The following is a 19,284-nucleotide window of genomic DNA, read 5'->3' as shown; positions in this document are numbered from 1 at the left end:
CTATATTTTGCATGGGTCAGAATAATAAATTCCAATAACAACTAATGCTTTGAAGCACTCATTGCTTTGAGATACCTACCTGAACAAACATTATATATTTTTACATCTAAAATATACCCCCACAACATATCTCCAAGAATATAGAAATTATAAATTATTTAGTTAACCTTGCATCATTATTGTCATTTCTGCAGTTGCTCCTTACATAACTCCATTTCAACTGGATGAAGCTGTTTTTGCGGGAGAATCTATTCAACTCAACTGTTTTGTCTCAAAGGGGGATAGCCCCCTCAATATTAAATGGGTTTTCAATGATGATGTGAACTTGGGAAATGTCAATATAGTCACAGCTAAAGTCAATGATAAAACATCTTTACTCACCATTTATTCCGTAACTGGGAGACACAGTGGAAATTACACTTGTATTGCATCTAATGCGGCTGGAGTAACTCACCACACGGCTTACCTTCATGTTAATGGTATTTGCACTCCCAAAATGTTATCAATCCTGAACAAGCTTTATTTATTTTTTGCATTGCCTTTCCCCCGGTTAAAGTAATTTTGGTTTTTGATGATGCAGTTCCACCCACATTGCAACCCTTTTCTTTTGGAGAGAAAGCCCTTAACCCCGGTCAAGTGGTAACTCAACCTTGCTCGGTGATAGAAGGTGACCGTCCTCTCAAACTATTCTGGCTCTTTAATCACGAAGCAATTAAACCACATTTGGGCATTACCGTTATTAATATCGGAGATCGTAGTGCTATTCTCAGTATAGGATCTGTGTCAGATACACACGCCGGGTTTTACACGTGCAAGGCAGAAAACTCTGCAGGAAAAGCTCATTTTTCTTCAGAATTGATCGTCAATGGTATTTTTTTAAATTCATTATTTCAAATTTTCATAGAATTTTATTTCTTTAATTTTTATTAAATATTGATTTGTTCCACTGCAAATTCCCAATCCTCGAGCGGAAAAATATTGTTTTAATCATATGACATTCTTTTTTTATCTATACATAAGAGTATTGAGGTATAACGATGATGCTTTTAGAGAATTCTCTAATTATTTTCCAAAAATAAAACCATACAGTATTATTTAAATAAGATTATTATTAAAAAAAGAGCAATTCCTGCCTCGTTACATGGCTTACCCAGTGAGTCAGGTAATTAGGAGATAAAATGATTTTTATAAATAAAATTAAATATTTCGTGATATTTTATCCTTCATTCGATTAGTCAGACATAATTAATTGGTACAAAATGATCCAATGTTTTTTTACATTTTTATGGTCAGGTCTTCCTAATTTCGACTTAATTGATTTAACAATATTTTGAGTTGAATCCAGTCCTTGTCTACAAAAATTTGGACAAACTCAAAATATTGTTGATAAATTACCTGATCCATGAAGAAGTATAGAAATTGAAAAAATAACATTTTCAGGCGTTGCCTAGTATGTAGGTGAAATAATTCAATTAGATGAATCTCACCCGCATAAATAAAGGTTTCAGCTCTTTAACTTCACAAACATCAACAGATGAACGAATTGAAGGAATATAGATGTTCAAATATAGGCAGAATGGTGAATGTTACACAGTGTGTAAAGTGGCTACTTAAACCAGCCATTGACAGGTCATAAGCCCTGTAGATGCCTAGACTTCTATATTACCTTTTCTTAAATGTTCTTCATCTCTGTTGTAATATGTTAATTGAATCAAAATGAATTGGAATTTATACGACATTAAACTATATGATATATTTTACTACTGTCTTCTGGAAAAATTAACTTCACTGTGTTATATTCCACAGTTCCTCCAAAAATTGTTCATTTTACTTTTGGCGATGATCCTTCACATCTCGGAGAGTATGTTCAAGCAGCTTGTACCGTAACTCACGGTGACCTACCGATTAGTATCACTTGGAGTATAAATAACAACATTATATCTTCTCGAAACTCTGCATATTCTATATCTAATTCTAAAAGAAGTAGCATATTGGTAGTTGACGCTGTTACTGCTAACCACGCTGGAAATTATACATGTGTTAGTGAAAATAAGGCTGGCAAGGCATCTTACACAGCTGTTCTTATTGTTAATGGTTTGTTTATTTCAATCGATAGATTTTAGACTCAAAAGAGTTTTTTTTATTTAATGCCACTAGTTTCTTACATTAATTTATTTTCGATGTTTTTTTTTCTTTAGTTCCTCCTAAAATAGCTCCATTTACGGCGGGAACTGATCCGGCTTTTCTTGGGGATTATTTTACACTTCAATGTTCAATTACCCACGGAGACCAGCCCATCAATATTTATTGGTTGATCAATAGTCACGCCATCACTAAAACTTCCGGCGTAAATATTAATCAAATGAGTTCAAGGAGCAGTGTCCTTCTTATTGATTCTATAACAGCTGATCATGCGGGCAACTACACTTGTGTCGGAAAAAATAAGGCTGGTCTAGCGATGCACTCGACACACTTAATAGTAAATGGTTTGAATTCTTCCTTAAAATTTTCAGTAATCATTTTTATGTTTTTTTTTCATAGTTCCTCCATTGATAGTACCTTTTACATTTGGTGATGTTGCATTCAATCCCGGAGATGCCGTTCAGGTTAACTGCCTCGCCACTAAGGGAGATGCTCCCTTAGATATATCGTGGACATTCAGTAGTGACATAATGGACTCATCACTTCCCAAGGATATTATAACTACTCCCTTGGGTCCTCGCTCTAGTGTTCTGATGATAAATGCAGTTACAGCCAATCATCAGGGGAATTATACGTGCATAGTCAAAAATGTCGCTGGGAGAGCAGAACTTGCTGCAACTCTTGTTGTAAATGGCATGTGTTCTATTTAATTAACACGACCCTGATACAATATTATCAACTCATAACCAATATATTATATACCTAATTAACGTCACTATATGATTTTGTATTCAACCAGCACATAATCAATTGCTGATATACTAATATTTATAATTTCTTTGAGCACCGAACATCACGGGAACACCACTACGATAATTCAAGCATGTTATTTTCTCTATCGTCGGAAAACTTTTAATAATGGGGTTTTATTTCCAGTCCGTCCTCGTATTGTACCATTTGAATTTGAATCTCCGATTTTCGCGGGCCAAGCTGCCCAAGTCACTTGTCTAGTTTCTGAAGGCGATCTTCCTATGGACATCAGTTGGAGCTTTCAAGCTTCTCACTCCGGTTCGCAGAACGGAATCACAACCAATAAAATAGGAAACAAAGCTAGTTTACTCTTGGTAGATCCTGCCAACTGGGGGCACAGTGGAAATTACACCTGTTCTGTGAAAAATCCTATTGGGGTTGTAAATTATACTGCCAGTCTGGAAATTCACGGTATTTATTTCTTGAGAAATATTCGTGATATCCCAAGAATCTGTATGGCTTAGCAATGCATGATAAAATTATTTTTGTTTTTTAAACTAGGTTCTTTGATAAAGTCGAGCAGACTGATGCTGAAAAATGACTTTTAAATTAGATTCCTTAAATAAATGCAAACCAAAACATCCATGCTAAGTAGTGTATATTAACCCCCTTCTTGTCTACTCCAGTTTTGCCAGAAATAGAACCATTTAGTTTCCACGCACAAGGAGTAAATGGTGGAGCGAGTGCGCGCGTGATGTGTACTATTCTGGTGGGCGATCTTCCCTTAAAGATTTACTGGTTAAAGAATGAAGAAATCATCCCGGCTCATTTCAAAGTGACGCAACGCGTTGACGATTTTACTTCAATCCTGTCATTGAGACAGGTGAGCTTGCTCGATGCGGGAAATTACACTTGTGTCGCTTCCAACGAAGCTGGAGAGTTCCGCTATTCTGCCATATTAAAAGTTAAGGGTTCGTTTCATGACAGCTTCTTTGCTTAATTTATCGCACCTATTATGTGATTTTAATTTTCGTTCACTGGTAGCTTTATGTGAATAATCATTATGCTTTGGAATTATGTCTAACCTTCGCAGAGTTGCCTCAAACACAACCGATGTCTTTTACGTCCGAATACGCATCTGAGGGAGATTACGCGCAACTGACGTGTATCGTTACTAAGGGGGATCTCCCGTTAAAATTTGACTGGTTACTGAACGGTAACCAGATCGCAACTTCCTCGGGGATAAGCATAGTGAGCGTTGGCCAGCAGACAAGCTTACTAATGGTTCAGAGTGTGACTTCGCGCCACGCTGGTAGCTATGTGTGTCGGGTTTCCAACCCGGCTGGCCATTCTATTTCTACTGCTTCACTAGTCGTGAAGGGTAAAATCTTTTATCTCCTTCATTAATTTATAGATGTTTCTTTCAAAATTTGATTTCCTTTGGTTATTGTTTTTTTTTAATTATAAAAAAATTGTATTTGAATCAGAAAATCCACACCAAATTTTTTGGATTAATTTAAAATATCACCAAAATTCTAATGCGGTTTTTTGCCAGCAAAACATATTCTTAGTACTGTTGACTTTACATGCTACTCATATGATGTCAGGGTTTCCTCCTACTCCCATTCCTTTATTTTATGTTCATATTTGTATATTTAATGCTTGCATGCAATTTGTCTATTAACTAACCTTAGTGTTTAGTAGATCTTTATTTTCTATACACGTAACTCTACATAATTATTTTTGTCTCTTTGTGTCAGTTCATAGACAATAGCTTTTTATTTTTATCATTTCATTCCCATTTTTGTTAATCCCTTATTTATCTTTTGGTTAAATTTGTTTACGTTGGTGTATGTATTGCAAATAAAACTATGGAAACAAAATATTTTTAAAAAAATTACATAGTATGCAAACTTTTAAAACACTTCTAATTTTGTCATTGATATTTTTAAAATTATTCTTGGCCCAGCTTAGCTTACTTTGCCATTGAGAGTTAAGCAAGAAACGTAATATTATAAAGAAATGAAATATAAATATCTAAATATTAATATTAACCAATTCAACAAACACTATATAATGCCTATGAGCTTATTCTGGAAAATTTCATCCAATAATATTTTGAAAGTATTGCTTTGCTTGTTGCCAAAAGTATAATTTTATTTTCAAGTTTTATTTGCAAATTGGTTTTTTGATGTTTTGCAACACATGGAGGGTTATCGATTTATTTTCAAAGAATAATTTAAAGACTAATGTTTGATGTATATGCAAATATTTTAACAATCAATAGCCCTTCATAATTGTAGTAGTTAAAAAATTGATAGCTAGATCAGGAATTTAAAGAAATTTATTAAAACCTCCACTTATCTTTGAAATACATACTTTATAAATTAAAAAAAAAACTTAACTTGGATCTTTATGTGTATTGTTTTCAATTAAATCTGCTTTTTAACTTTGTATATTTAAAAAATATCTATTTATTTTCATGAAATAATATTTTTTCTTTTTTTTTTTTTTTACACATTTAAAATTATTTTGATTTACACATTTAAAATTATTTTTGAAAAGTTAACTTAGTTTTAAATCATTAGAAATAGACTAGGGAAACAACTAAAGATATTGATTGATTCAGTTAATCACATTAAAATAATTACTCAATTAAATATGTTCATATAAAACCCGATTTGTTAATAATGACTTTAACATAAAAGTCACAAATAAAAAATAAAAATTCTACTTGAATCAGTGAATATTTTTAATTATGAATGAAACAATCTGTTGAAAAATATGTTTTCTACAGCATGATTATATGTTGCAGTTCCCCCTCGTTGGATTCTTGAACCAACTGATAAAGCTTTTGCTCAGGGTTCTGATGCCCAAGTAGAATGTAAGGCTGATGGCTTTCCGAGGCCTCAAGTTACATGGAAGAGGGCCGAAGGTATATTGTCATTGTATTGACAGATTTAATCAAAATAATAAGTTACCGACTCCAAAACATTACTACATTTACTAAAAACAAACGTTAATATTGCAGGAGACACGCCTGGCGATTACAAAGACCTTAAACCGAATAATACAAATATTAAAGTTGAAGATGGTACATTGTCTATTTCGAATATCCAAAAAACAAACGAAGGCTATTATTTATGTGAAGCTGTCAACGGAATAGGATCTGGTTTATCTGCAGTAATATTGATTAGTGTACAAGGTCTGTTTTTTTGTTTATGTTGCTCGTAAATATAGATTACTATTAATAATGAAATGTATATAATATAAAAAAGAAATATTTATATATATAAATTGCAGCCCCTCCCCAGTTTGATATTAAACAAAGGAATCAGACAGCTCGTCGCAGTGAGCCGGCTGTATTGCAATGTGAAGCTCTCGGAGAAAAGCCTATCGGAATCTTGTGGAACATGAACAACAAACGTCTGGACCCCAAGAGTGACAGCCGTTACACTATCCGAGAAGAAATCCTACCCGGAGGAGTACGATCTGACCTTTCAATCAAGAGGACTGAACGTGGAGACAGCGCTCTATTTACATGTGTCGCTACAAATGCATTTGGTTCCGATGATACAAGCATCAATATGATCATTCAAGGTGGGTTCGTTCACTCTCCTCATAATATTCAAATAAGTTGTGTCATTGAAAACAAAGAAATGATAATGAGCTTTCAATCTAGAACCCCCTTTAATTTTACACAAATTATTTAGATTTTATGAAATGTATCAATTTTAATATTTTATAAAAATTCAATTACCAATTATATTTATTAGCAAATTATTTTCTTTTACCATTGAAATATAAAATATGTTGTTTCTTTTCATTCAAACTTCTTAAAACACCCACTTACAAAACTTATTTCTTTAAAACTAATTGTTGATATTGTTTGTAGATGTAGTTTGACAAGACAGATCAGATGTCGCCTTAATTATAATCATTGTTAGTAATCACTGGAAGTTTAGGATGTTTATGTGTGGTGTAATGGTCGGCATATTTGCCTACCATGCAAGAGATCTCAGGTTTGATTCCCGACATGGTTGATATGAAATCTTTATTTAAAATGGTGTTTTCACACTAGAATATTTCATAGTCCCTGGACTGTTACCTGAAGCGTAGGACTGATCATCTTACCTTCATGTAACAAAAATGATCAAGATACGCTACAATTGGTGTACCAATGCAGTGCCCTATGCACCATTAGGTGCGGTAAGGGAATGATGATGATGTGGGTTACACATACACTAAAGCTTTGAAATATTATTATTTTTATGTCATACCACAAATATGCCTTTTTTCTTATTTTTTAAAAAATATTTTTTTTATTTATGAAGGTAAATATGAACAGAAAATATAAAAGGAATAATAATGAAACCCACTAATAATAATAATGATTATCTTATTATTTTGAATGTAATTTATTACAGAGGTACCTGAAGCAGCTTATGGGCTCAAGGTTCTGGACAAATCTGGACGTACTGTGCAGCTATCGTGGGCGGCTCCATATGATGGAAACTCTCCCATCAAGAAGTACCTGATTGAATATAAGAGATCTAAGGGTTCTTGGGAAAAGGATATTGACCGGGTACTCGTTCCTGGAAGTACAACTGAAGCCGGAGTGTTTAGCTTGCATCCTGCTACCACCTACCATTTGAGAATTGTGGCTGAAAATGAACTTGGAACCTCGGAGCCTTCTGACACAGTTACCATCATCACTGCTGAAGAACGTAAGAATTCGCAATATACAATTTAAATTCTCGAATTACTGTCTTAAATGTCAGAGTCTTTGATTAAGAAAATATACACACGTGAATACCATATTATTTTACAAAATAAAATAAAAACATTAAATAATATTTGTCCCATCTTGTGTAATAATGAAGTTCAAAGATTTTTCAATTGATTCTCATAAATCATTCAAATTAGTCTGTAAAATTTCTTGGTGGTGTTAGTTTAATTCTTTAATACACTTAGTTTATAGATCAACAACCTATTTTATCACTCTTGTGACATCTTCATACTAGTATGGGTTTTGAGAAGTCAAAACTACATGGGCTGTGAAATTTAAGTTTGTAGTTTGTGTGAGAGTCTTATAATATTAATCTTATGAAAACAAGCAGTAGCATATTTGACAAAATCCCCTTATTGATAATAATTTCTCTGAAAAAGAAATATTTTGCGGAATGTTACAGAATATACTTTTAATTAATAAGCTTCATTAAATATTATGATATATGTATGTGATATGTATAATGTTAAAAGTTCAAATGATATTTTGATATATTTTAGTACTAATACGTGAACGTTGATAATTTTTCATTATTTTACTTAGTTTTTTATGGTTTGATTCTTGTCACCAGCCCCATCTGCTCCTCCTACTGACCTGAAGGTAGAAGCATTGGATCAACACAGCTTGAAGGTCACATGGAAACCTCCCCCACCTCAAGACTGGAATGGTGATATTCAGGGGTAAGTAATATAATTAGCTGTATTATAAAATAAGTAACTATTATTGTTGAATGGATGAGTATTGAATATAATAATGGCGTGATTATTTTACATGACCGTCCTTTATTGAAAGTCAAGATTGATAATTATTGTTAAAAGAGGATATTATATTATGTTATTATAATGTTTTATTTTTCTTCCACAGATACTATGTTGGCTACAAGCTCTCTTCCAGCGACAAGGCATATGTATTTGAGACTGTTGATATTTCAAAAGAAACCGGCAAAGAGCATCATTTGCAAATTGGAAACTTGAAGTAAGATTTTATTTTTTGACACCTGAGTAGTGTTTTATTTATGTTTTATATACTGATTAATGTATATGAGATCATATTCACTATGGAAATTGTTTTGCAGGACTTACACTCAGTATTCTGTGGTTGCACAGTCATTTAATAAGATGGGCCCTGGACCAATATCTGAAGAGATGAAGGCATACACAGCTGAAGGAGTTCCAAACGCGCCTCCTCATGATGCCCTATGCACCACCCTCACGGCCCAGACCATTCGAGTTTCCTGGGTTAGCCCACCACTTGCTTCTGCTAACGGAGTCATTAAAGGGTACAAGGTTATCTATGGGCCCAGTGACAGCTGGTATGGTAAGTATTTAAGTTATAATATCAAAATACCATAGAATATGCAATTTGAACCTCTATTGAACCTATGTATTTCTTTTGTAGATGAGAAGTCCAAGGATACAAAAATCACTTCTAGCAGCGAAACTATATTGCACGGATTGAAGAAATACACCAACTATTCCATGGAAGTTTTGGCTACCACATCTGGAGGGGACGGTGTACGATCCACTCCTATCCATTGCCAGACTGAACAAGATGGTAAGATTTAATTTTATAAAATTTTACTGAAATTATCGCAATTGATAACATTGTTTATTCTTTAATTTATTGTAAACCTTTTCTCACAGTACCTGAAGCGCCTACAGCTGTGAAAGCCCTCGTTATGAGTCTGGATGCCATTCTTGTATCGTGGAGAGCCCCAACTCAACCAAACGGCATTGTAACTCACTACACTGTTTATACTCAAATGCAAGGATCTGAACCACTCAGCACCAAAGTATGTATTGTATAAAAACATCACTTCTGTTTTATTTTCAAACAAATCTTTCGATGTTCCGACAGTTATATATCGATTTTAGGTACCTGCCTTGCAAATGAGCTATTCTGCAACGGAGTTGAAGGCTTCCCGTTATGACTTCTGGGTTACAGCTTCCACAGTAATTGGCGAAGGACAACCTTCACCCACCGTATCTACTAGCCCAAATACCAAAGGTAAATGTTGATTATTTAAAAAATAAATAAATAAAAATAAAAGGTATATGTATAACACTAATTATTTGTTACCGTTTTGTAGTTCCTGCGAAGGTTGCATCATTTGATGATTCGTTCACAGCTTCATACAAAGAAGATGTCAAACTCCCGTGCTTGGCTGTAGGAGTTCCCCCACCCACTATTACATGGAAGGTAACTTCAGGAGATTTATACAATCTATAACCTTATTTACATTTTGTAACAAGTTCCTCTAAATATATTTTCTTTATTAATCTCCAGGTAAAAGGTGCACCTCTGGAAACATCAGATCGAGTTCGTCAGTTGCCAGAAGGATCTCTATTGATTGCAGGAGTTGCAAGGGACGATGCTGGGGACTACACATGTCTGGTTGAAAACCAATTCGGAACTGATACTGTTACACATAAACTCACTGTTCATGGTAAGATAATCAAATTTAAAAACTCGATCTTACACCTACTTGTTTTGAATTAATTTAAGTAAATATCTTGTAAATTTTAATAATATCTTTATAATTCACATTCATTTCAACCAAGGCTTGTTTAAGATTACACTTGTTAGTAATTTCTTTGCTATTTCATTAAAAAAATCATATGTCATCATATGTCATGCTGTGAGTCAATTTTCCCTATAAGTAGCACAATGGACAACTTTCCAGTGACAAAAAACACTTATTGTGATTTTAAGTTTTTGTTTTCATTGTAGGCATAATAAAATTAATGCATAACAGTAATGTTACATACAAAGCGGTTGATTCACAGCGATGATTCATGTGATTCGTAGTAATGAAATCCTTAGAGCTCTTTACTGTGCCATAGCTAAAATGACTGTGAATATGTTATGTAGGTTGGTTTGAATAATATAATACTGTATTATTTTAGCTCCACCATTCCCCCCGGCTGTAGCTCTGTCATCCAGCAGTGTATCTTCACTTTCTCTCCGACTTCGTCCGGTTAATGGTACTCCTATTCACGGATATACTATCCACTACAAGCAAGAATTTGGAGACTGGGAAACTGTTCCGGTATTAAAAATAATATTATTTTTAGACGTACGGTACGATGCTGATTTGGTCTGGATTAAAATAATGTTTACTTATAATTCCTGTAATTTTTAGGTATCAAGCCAGGCAACCACTTACACACTAGAAAATTTGTACTGCGGATCTAGATATCAAGTTTATGTAACTGCTTACAATAGGTGAGGTGTTATTTAATGTTTGTTACAGATATTTTGATATTTTTAATGATTCTGTTTGAAATATTTTTTTCTGTTTAGTATTGGAACCGGTGAAGCCAGCGACGTTCTTAATGCTCGTACTCGTGGATCTAAGCCTATTGTACCTAGAGCTGCCGATTTCATGGAAGTAGCAAGTGGAAGTGTAACTCTTCACCTTAAGCAATGGCAAGATGGAGGATGCCCCATGACTCATTTCGTTGTTGAAAACAAAAAGAAGTAAATATTGGTTTCTAAATCTCTTTTTGTTAGTTAGACTAGTTTAGAATTAATATATATTTTTTTTTAGGGGTGCCGCTGAATGGAATCAAATCTCTAACAGTGTGAAACCCGGAGGCAACTTTGTAGTTTTAGATTTAGAGCCAGCTACTTGGTATCTTCTGCGGATTACAGCTCACAACAACGCTGGTTTTAACGTAGCTGAATATGAATTTGCCACATTAACTGTCACTGGAGGTTAGTATATATGATTTAATGAGAGCACATACTTGTTTTATGATAATACATTTTTAAAAAATGCAAATCTTGAGCTGTACGATTGATATCTTTTGTATTTTAATATATATGTTTTTTTTCAATATTAAGTTTTGAATCAAATGTTATAAAACTTGAATAATGTTTTCTATACCATGCAACCGTACCTGAATAAATTCATTTTCATTAACCGCAAGCATTATTATTTGGAATAGACCCTTTATATCCATTTGTATCTTGGATCCAGGTGTCGCTCGAAATTAAAATGTTTTCGCATATTTAGTTAATGCGGTGTGAATGAATTTCAGGTACGGTTGCACCGGCCCGCGATGCACCTTCCTTGACAACAGAAGAGACAATTCGGCTTCTCCTTTCCAACCTTAACCTCGTAGTGCCCGTCGTGGCGGCCGTCTTGGTCATCATAATAGCTATTGTGGTGATTTGCGTCGTGCGAGGCGGGCGGGATTCAGGCAAAGGTTAGACAAAATATTAGTTATATTTAACTTTATTCAGGTACTATTGCTCCTCTTCCCGGAGGTGGGATCGTGGGGCTCGCTGAAGGACAGATTCCTGTCTGGCTAAAGGCGTGGCTGGAACCGGAAGTGCTGGTCCCGATCCTGGCCACTATTGTGGTGCTGGTGGTAGGAATAGTGGTGATCTGTGTGACTCTTGCGAGGAGACATCAGCCCCACCGACTGCGAGGTCAGAAGGACGTGTACTGTATGTATGCTGTCGCATGGCGCCTGCGAGCTTTTTCTTCCTTTATTCATCATATCATACATTCATCTATGAGAATATTCATATCGAATTTCAATAACTTTGTTTTAGGTACCTATTTACTTTTTGTGAATAATTAAGGATTCAATTTTTCTTTTATTTGTCAATTATTGCATATGGGATCATGATATAAATATTCTCATTACATTGTTTTATTGAAAGAGATTAATATGATGCAAAATTTTATTTAACCAAGTGTTTTTATACATCAGAAATACCTAAATAGTTAAAATAAAATTTTAAGAATATTCGACATATATATTCAGATTATTTATCTGATAAATTCACATTTACGTTTTTAATTGATATACAATATTAATTTTGCAACATATTCAAGAGCACTTATTTACTTATTTTAAAGTAAATCATACTATTTGAATGAAGATTATAGCAAAATGAAAACTCAAAATTATGCTTTTTAAAATGTATTATTTGATGTACCAAATTTTCCTATTCAGCTTTAAATCACAATTTGTTATTTAAAAATTCATATACATAATCCATTTTAATACGTGATAGAATTACATAGGTATCATTTGATTCATATGTATTTTAAAACGTTTTAACCTGCTTATATTCTTTAACAAATATTTTCTAACAGTTGCTATTACTGACCATTAATAAAAAATTTTAAAGTAAAAAAATACAAAATCTTAAAAAAATAATGAATAATGAGTGCTCACTAGTCTCTTGAAAGTCATTAACATTTTAAATTTCTGTGTTTAACATTTCAATTTTCTATATGTTAGTTGGTTTAATAAATTAACTAAACTTATTTATAATCCAGACTACTAGAGACTACCAGTAATAATATCATAGGGTGAAAACATTACTTCAAAATAAAGATTTAGATTTAGAATATAGAAAGTTTAGAAAATACAACCTTTTCAACTTAGTTTTATTATATTTAAAACTGAATTGAATCAATAAATTAATGTAGAACACAAAAAAACTCAAGCATAATTCTCAAATAAAAAAAAACGCACATTGGTGTACATGAAATGTATATGCTGATAGATTTATTTTTTAAAAATTTGTTGTTTATACTATAGCTACAAAATATTTTTTTTTCTTACTCCGTATGAAATTTTTGAAAGAACAATCTATAGAGAAAAATAACAAGTTTACTTCTGATAAGTTGGTTGAGTGACATCTGGTATGGAAGCGTAGTGCAATTTTATTTAGGCGAATGGGTTCCAACAAAGCAATTCAAAGCGTTGAATGATTTTTTATTAGAAAGGAATATTATAAATCCTTTTGAAAATCAGCATGATGAGCAAATGAACATTTTTACATATTTCCAAAGTATACATTAGAGATATTTTTACCATTCAGTTTTATATGACCATTTTTATTTTTTAAGTGTTTTTCTCTTCATCCATCATAACTGTTTTGCCGCATTTAACCCTTTTTCATTGTCACTAAATTAATGTTTAACCATTTTTAACATAAAAAATATTTAACATTTTTAATTTGTAAATAACCTTTCTGTTTAATGTGGTTTACATTGAAATAGTGTTTTGTTGGTGTTCCTATATTGTTTTAGTAAACTCCGTATACAGTAGGTACTAGATTTGATACTCTTCATAAACATTTTTAATATCGTAAATTGATTTAAATCTCAAATAGTGTTTATTTCAAGTAGTTTTACATTTATAGATTAATAGGTATAATTATTTTAAAAATTCTAGTTATTTAAATAATTTCAGTTACAAAACTGTATGTTGAATGGAAATATATCTAAATTAATAATTAAATTTTATATTATTATACATTTTTTTAATATGATGAATAATAATAGATAATCTAAAGTGTTAATGTGCTTTGAGGATTTTTATTTTAATCTGTGTGTTTATTATAATATTTGCAATTATGGGGAACAGGAAACCAAAATGATATAAACAGACTACAACGACATCAAAGTAAAATATTGAAGCTAGTATATGACATATGAAAGAACTCTTTAAAAAAACTAAACAATTAAATGTCAATGAGCTTTTTCAACTAGAATCTTAAAAATTTATTCGTAAGTTAGCCACTGATATCATTGTAGACAAAGAACTAAAACTTGAAAAAAATTGTAATAAACATGGACACAATAAAATAATATCAGAACAATATCACATACAACATTCCAAAACGGACAATCCAGACTAATAAATCAGGGACTAAAATTATACAATAAACTACCAGATAAAACTAAACAAAAAACTCAGATAAACTTTTCAAAAGATGTAAAAAATATTATTATCAACAACAGAGTATGAATAAAAAATTATATATATTTTTTGCAAAATGAATATAATACATTATCCGTAAGGTTTAGTTAAAAGATAAAATAAATAAAAAATATGCACCATGAATTAAAAATGAAATTTTACAAATTAATTACCTAATAATGTTAGTAAAGTTCTCTTATTCTGACGTATTGCTATAAAACATAGCATTATTAAATACTTCAACTCTATAAATTTTGCTTGCGCGAAATTATAAAAGCTCTGAGTAAAACATGAGATTTTCATTTTTAGGGAAAAAATAATCGCCCTTGAAGTGATCACTCACGAAAACGGCGCTATAAAAATTGTCAAAATTTATTATTGTAATACAGAATAAACAGTGTGTGAATAATGAACTGATAAAGTAATACCATCTATGAAAATATGTAATGTTTTTTTTTGGATTATATGTGGATGCAATCCAGTGATTAAATTATTCAAATATTTTTTTTTGTGTCGTCTTTGACTGAAATTCTGATTGTGATGGACTTCAGATGATGTAGTGTACAACCAATCTATGATGAACCCATCGGGAACTTTGGACAAGAGGAACCAGTCCTTGCGAGATGAGTTGGGATACATCGCTCCTCCAAACCGCAAACTGCCTCCCGTACCCGGATCTAACTACAACACTTGTGATAGAATCAAGCGCGGAGCTGTCATTAGTAAGCTGCTTATAATTACCTACTTTAAATTCCTTACTCATTAAAGCATTTTCAACAGTTGAATATAAAAATCTAAAAAGGTTTCATAGAAATTGCCTAAAATGTAAGCAAAATTTTATTGAATCTATTTCTGAACAGACCTTTATTTACACATAGCAGATGTTAAAATTAGAATTCATAATCAAACCGGTTTGTGGTCCTGTGGTAGCATTATGGACTCGCGAATTAAAGGTCCGAGATTCAAGTCGCACTTTACCACAACTAGATTCCCATTTTTCCACCACAACTTATTTTTAACTTTTAGGAAATGGTCTGAAATAATAAAAACTAAGACAGCCCCCTTAGTGCAATGGTTAAGACTCGGAGGGTCCCGGGTTAAATTCCCAGTGAGATTACAAAAAAACGATGTGGTTTTTCTCAAGCCTTGGTGTTCCTCACGACGTTATTCGGGGGTTTAGGATCACAGAGGGGTAACTACAAAAACTCGAATTGTGAGTTAAGGTCAGTTTCAGTAACGCCATAATCGTATTTTCTGAGTTTCATAGGATCAAAATCTATATTTTACTTGTGTTTATCACAAAACCATATTTTTGTAGTAAACCTACTTGTGATCCTAAATCCTGAAATATGATTATGGCATCACTGAAACTAAGCTTAACTCACCACATACAGTTTTGTAGTTACCCCTTTGTGATCTTAAAACCCCTGAGTTGGGTCTTCTGGCCTGTTGTGGTGTGAAAAAAAGTCATATTGTGATCCTGTAATCACATTAATGATAAAAAATCTTATTACGTAATGACAAAGTGATATGTTTATTATAAATATAATCTTATAAAAATCATATTTCCTATAGGTACTGAAATTTCTTATGTGCCTTAAATAATGTAGGTACTCAACAAGGAGCTTTAAAATCATATTTTCTACTTATAACTGCCATAACAAAATAGTAAACATAATATGCATCTAATAATGTATGTTACTAAATTACTGTATTTATTATTTTTTATATTCTATTATAAAATTATTTATGTGAATGTATGCACTCGAAAATAATTATAGATTATATTACTAACACAATTATATCACTAAATTATAAAAAAAATAGTTATATTGTTTGTAAAACTAAACTATTTAGTATAAATATTGTTGACCGAGTATTACACAAATGTGAAAATAGTCAGCTGATTTTTTTCACTACCTACTTTCTTCAAAACAGTAGTTCATATAGTATTATTTACAAGTAGTTAATGGCCAACTAACAATGTATGATGGACCACAAAAAGTAAGGTAACATGCATGCTGCATAAATTACATTGCTCTGTAAATGCCTAGACTTCCATATTCTCTTTCTAAAATGTTCTCCATCTCTGTTGTAATTTGTTAGTGTTATTACATTTAGTTTTTTATTATTTTATTACCAAACTAATATTAAAACTATTTTTATTGTATTTTATTTACATATTATTGAGTTGTATTATTGACCAAATCGTCGGGATTGTAGAACAACGACGGATGTGCAAAAATGCGACACTGACATTCTTTTATATTTGATATTGAAAAAGTTATATGAAGGCTTTTTTTCCAGGTTTGAAAAAAATATTTTATATAACTAGCCCAAGTGCCAAATGGAATACTTTTGTACTTATCAAGTTTTGACAAAAAAAAAAAAAAATTGAAACTGCTCTCACGTAAAGTTGAAGAAAATCACATGCGCCGTTGTTCTATGATCTCATTGAATCGAAAGGAACATTATGTATGTAGATATAATATTGCTTTTCATCTTCCGATGTAGGTAGTCAGTATGTATTTTTATAATGAGAATTTAGAATGCACTGATTTCAAATAACAAAAAAAATTGGTAAAAATAATTTATTCTGCGTGATCTTAAGTCAGAATTTTATTCCTAAATATACAACCTAAATAACTTATCTCATTTACAAATTGAAAACAGAAACCAGTTGTATTACCATTAGCAAAAAAAAAGCAAGTTGCATATTAAATAGAGTATTTGATAGATTCCATTGACATTTAACTAAACTTCATTACCTACTTTGATGTTTATTAATTGCTGAAATTAATTTATGTTGATATAATAATGCATAAACATAATAATATACGTGTGATTTTTTTTTATCCAATCTAGTATAAATATTATAAACATAATTATATTAGTTTAATTTTTTCTCTATATACTCCTAAATTTAATATCACACTGCCTATTTTTAACACAATTGCTATGCCCATTGCTTTTATCAATAAATAATGTTGCAAATTTTTTAATAGAGAACAATCTTGTTAAAATTTTATTTGACCAAAAGCAACTGGCATAGAATTGTTTGCTACTTCCAAACGGTGGTCAGTAAGTGGCATATTAATATTATGTATCTGCAGTGCTTTTTTGTTGTGATAAAACACAAAAGTTTTGTTTAAAATTGGAAAAAGTTGTCATTTTGGTTCATTTCAAGACAAAAAAGCACTGTATATCTCGTATACATATTTGGTTGTTGTGTTGCCTGTTATTTAGTTTTTGTTGCTCTGATAATTGTGGCATTAGGTAACTCTATGAGATCTCCTCACTCTACTTGGGACCCCAGGAGACATCAGTATGAAGATCTTCGCAGTTCTGGAAGGAATATGAGGAAAGGACCTGGTGATTGTAGACCAGGTGATGCTTATCATTTCCCATTTGCAGATATGTTATATTATTTATTAAAAAAAATATTTATTAACATAATTTATTTAACAAAAACAAATGTGCATATAGAAATTGCAAAACATTTTTTCCAAAGCCTTATAAGATTATCAAAATACTTTAAATTTTAATGCTTCTATTTTATACATAACCATTACACCTGGAAAATCATATTTTCATACATATAGGTAAGTGAAATTGAATGTTCTGAAGTAATATTGATTTATTTGTAAAATAATATACAATCACGCTTTGATGTTATTCTGTCATATTAGAACTCATCATGATCATCATCATTCATTATTTATAATTGTCATAGTTTGTGTTACACCCTTTTTATGATTGTTTTTTATTTTATTAAAAGCTGACTATTTTTGCAATATGAAATTTACACATATCATATAACAAAAAATCTTGTATTGTTTAAACCCATTTTAAATTATTCATTTTTATCAGTGGTCTGTTGCAAGAACTTACCATTTATTTATGTTATTTATTCATACAAATACAAACATATTATAAAAAAAATACAATAATAACGTATCCCAAACTCTATGAGGCCAAGGGCCCTGAGTTGAGTTGGGATACAACATAATGGAAAGTAGAAGCACGTACACATAATGAAATAATAGCAAAAATAAAATATTACTACTTAAACATACATATAATTTAAAGGGCATCTGGAATACACGCTTAATAGTACATAAATGTATGCAATATCTCGCAGCAGTCTCCTGCAATGTAAAAAAAGTTAATTTTCGTAACTATATAAGTATATTCAAGAAAAAAAATTTTTTTTATAAAAAAATGTTTTGTTGAATAGAAATTTATCACAATGTAAAAAGTGTATTTTTGTTGTCACGATTCTTTTACATATATTTTTTTACAATAATTAAATTTAATGTTTATAAGTTTCATAAAATGCAACGTTGCATAATACGTATGTATTATGCAACAATATAATATAATAGAATACATAACAATATCTTAAAATAATATTATGTTTATTTTAGTAAGTTCTTGCAGAAAACTGACAGTATATAATGCTTTTAAAAAATGTACTCTTGATTAACCTATGTGATATAACAGCAGGTATGGAAGATGAGATTTGCCCGTACGCTACTTTCCACCTCCTTGGTTTCCGAGAGGAAATGGACCCTGCCAAGGCTGGCCTGAACTTCCAAACATTCCCCCATGGTAATGGAATGCCCCATGCTGGCACCATGGGCCCCACACACCATAACTCTCACAATATTCACTCTCGCTCAGGATCCCAAAGCATGGTAAATGATCCACAACATAGTTTGACAGTCATTCATTTTAAATTTCATCAACTGTCGTAGAAAAATTAAACTTCGTTTAACATCATATTTCAAGATAAAATTATTTTTTGAGTCTTTCATATCTACATAAGTATGTATTATATTTAATAACAATGGCTGATTCTTCACATTAGTT

General features: G+C 31.7%; 2 protein-coding genes across 3 annotated transcripts in view; both read left to right on the top strand.

Moving 5' to 3' along the window:
• Window positions 1-19,284, top strand: part of Dscam1 (Down syndrome cell adhesion molecule 1) — a 119,935-nt gene that overhangs the window by 92,649 nt on the left and 8,002 nt on the right. For both annotated transcript variants that reach the window (XM_088229311.1, XM_088229312.1), the window contains 20 exons: window positions 5,708-5,827; window positions 5,924-6,097; window positions 6,196-6,492; window positions 7,320-7,619; window positions 8,253-8,361; window positions 8,546-8,656; window positions 8,757-8,998; window positions 9,080-9,235; window positions 9,325-9,473; window positions 9,556-9,688; window positions 9,771-9,880; window positions 9,968-10,127; window positions 10,588-10,730; window positions 10,824-10,906; window positions 10,985-11,161; window positions 11,232-11,398; window positions 11,930-12,136; window positions 14,964-15,134; window positions 17,689-17,799; window positions 18,916-19,109. In XM_088229311.1, coding sequence (XP_088085437.1) covers window positions 5,708-5,827; window positions 5,924-6,097; window positions 6,196-6,492; window positions 7,320-7,619; window positions 8,253-8,361; window positions 8,546-8,656; window positions 8,757-8,998; window positions 9,080-9,235; window positions 9,325-9,473; window positions 9,556-9,688; window positions 9,771-9,880; window positions 9,968-10,127; window positions 10,588-10,730; window positions 10,824-10,906; window positions 10,985-11,161; window positions 11,232-11,398; window positions 11,930-12,136; window positions 14,964-15,134; window positions 17,689-17,799; window positions 18,916-19,109 — 3,314 coding nt within the window. The remainder of the gene's footprint in view (window positions 1-5,707; window positions 5,828-5,923; window positions 6,098-6,195; window positions 6,493-7,319; window positions 7,620-8,252; window positions 8,362-8,545; window positions 8,657-8,756; window positions 8,999-9,079; window positions 9,236-9,324; window positions 9,474-9,555; window positions 9,689-9,770; window positions 9,881-9,967; window positions 10,128-10,587; window positions 10,731-10,823; window positions 10,907-10,984; window positions 11,162-11,231; window positions 11,399-11,929; window positions 12,137-14,963; window positions 15,135-17,688; window positions 17,800-18,915; window positions 19,110-19,284) is intronic.
• Window positions 12-2,852, top strand: LOC148279858 (cell adhesion molecule Dscam1-like). Its single transcript, XM_088229291.1, is given in 4 exon segments — window positions 12-15; window positions 195-506; window positions 509-868; window positions 2,542-2,852. Coding segments are annotated over 4 exon segments (987 nt in total).

This window comes from Micrasema longulum, unplaced genomic scaffold, assembly GCF_059751315.1.
Source record: "Micrasema longulum isolate JH-2025_06_02 unplaced genomic scaffold, ASM5975131v1 h1tg000662l, whole genome shotgun sequence".
Lineage (NCBI taxonomy): Eukaryota > Metazoa > Arthropoda > Insecta > Trichoptera > Brachycentridae > Micrasema > Micrasema longulum.
This window is presented reverse-complemented; position numbering and strand designations above follow the sequence as displayed.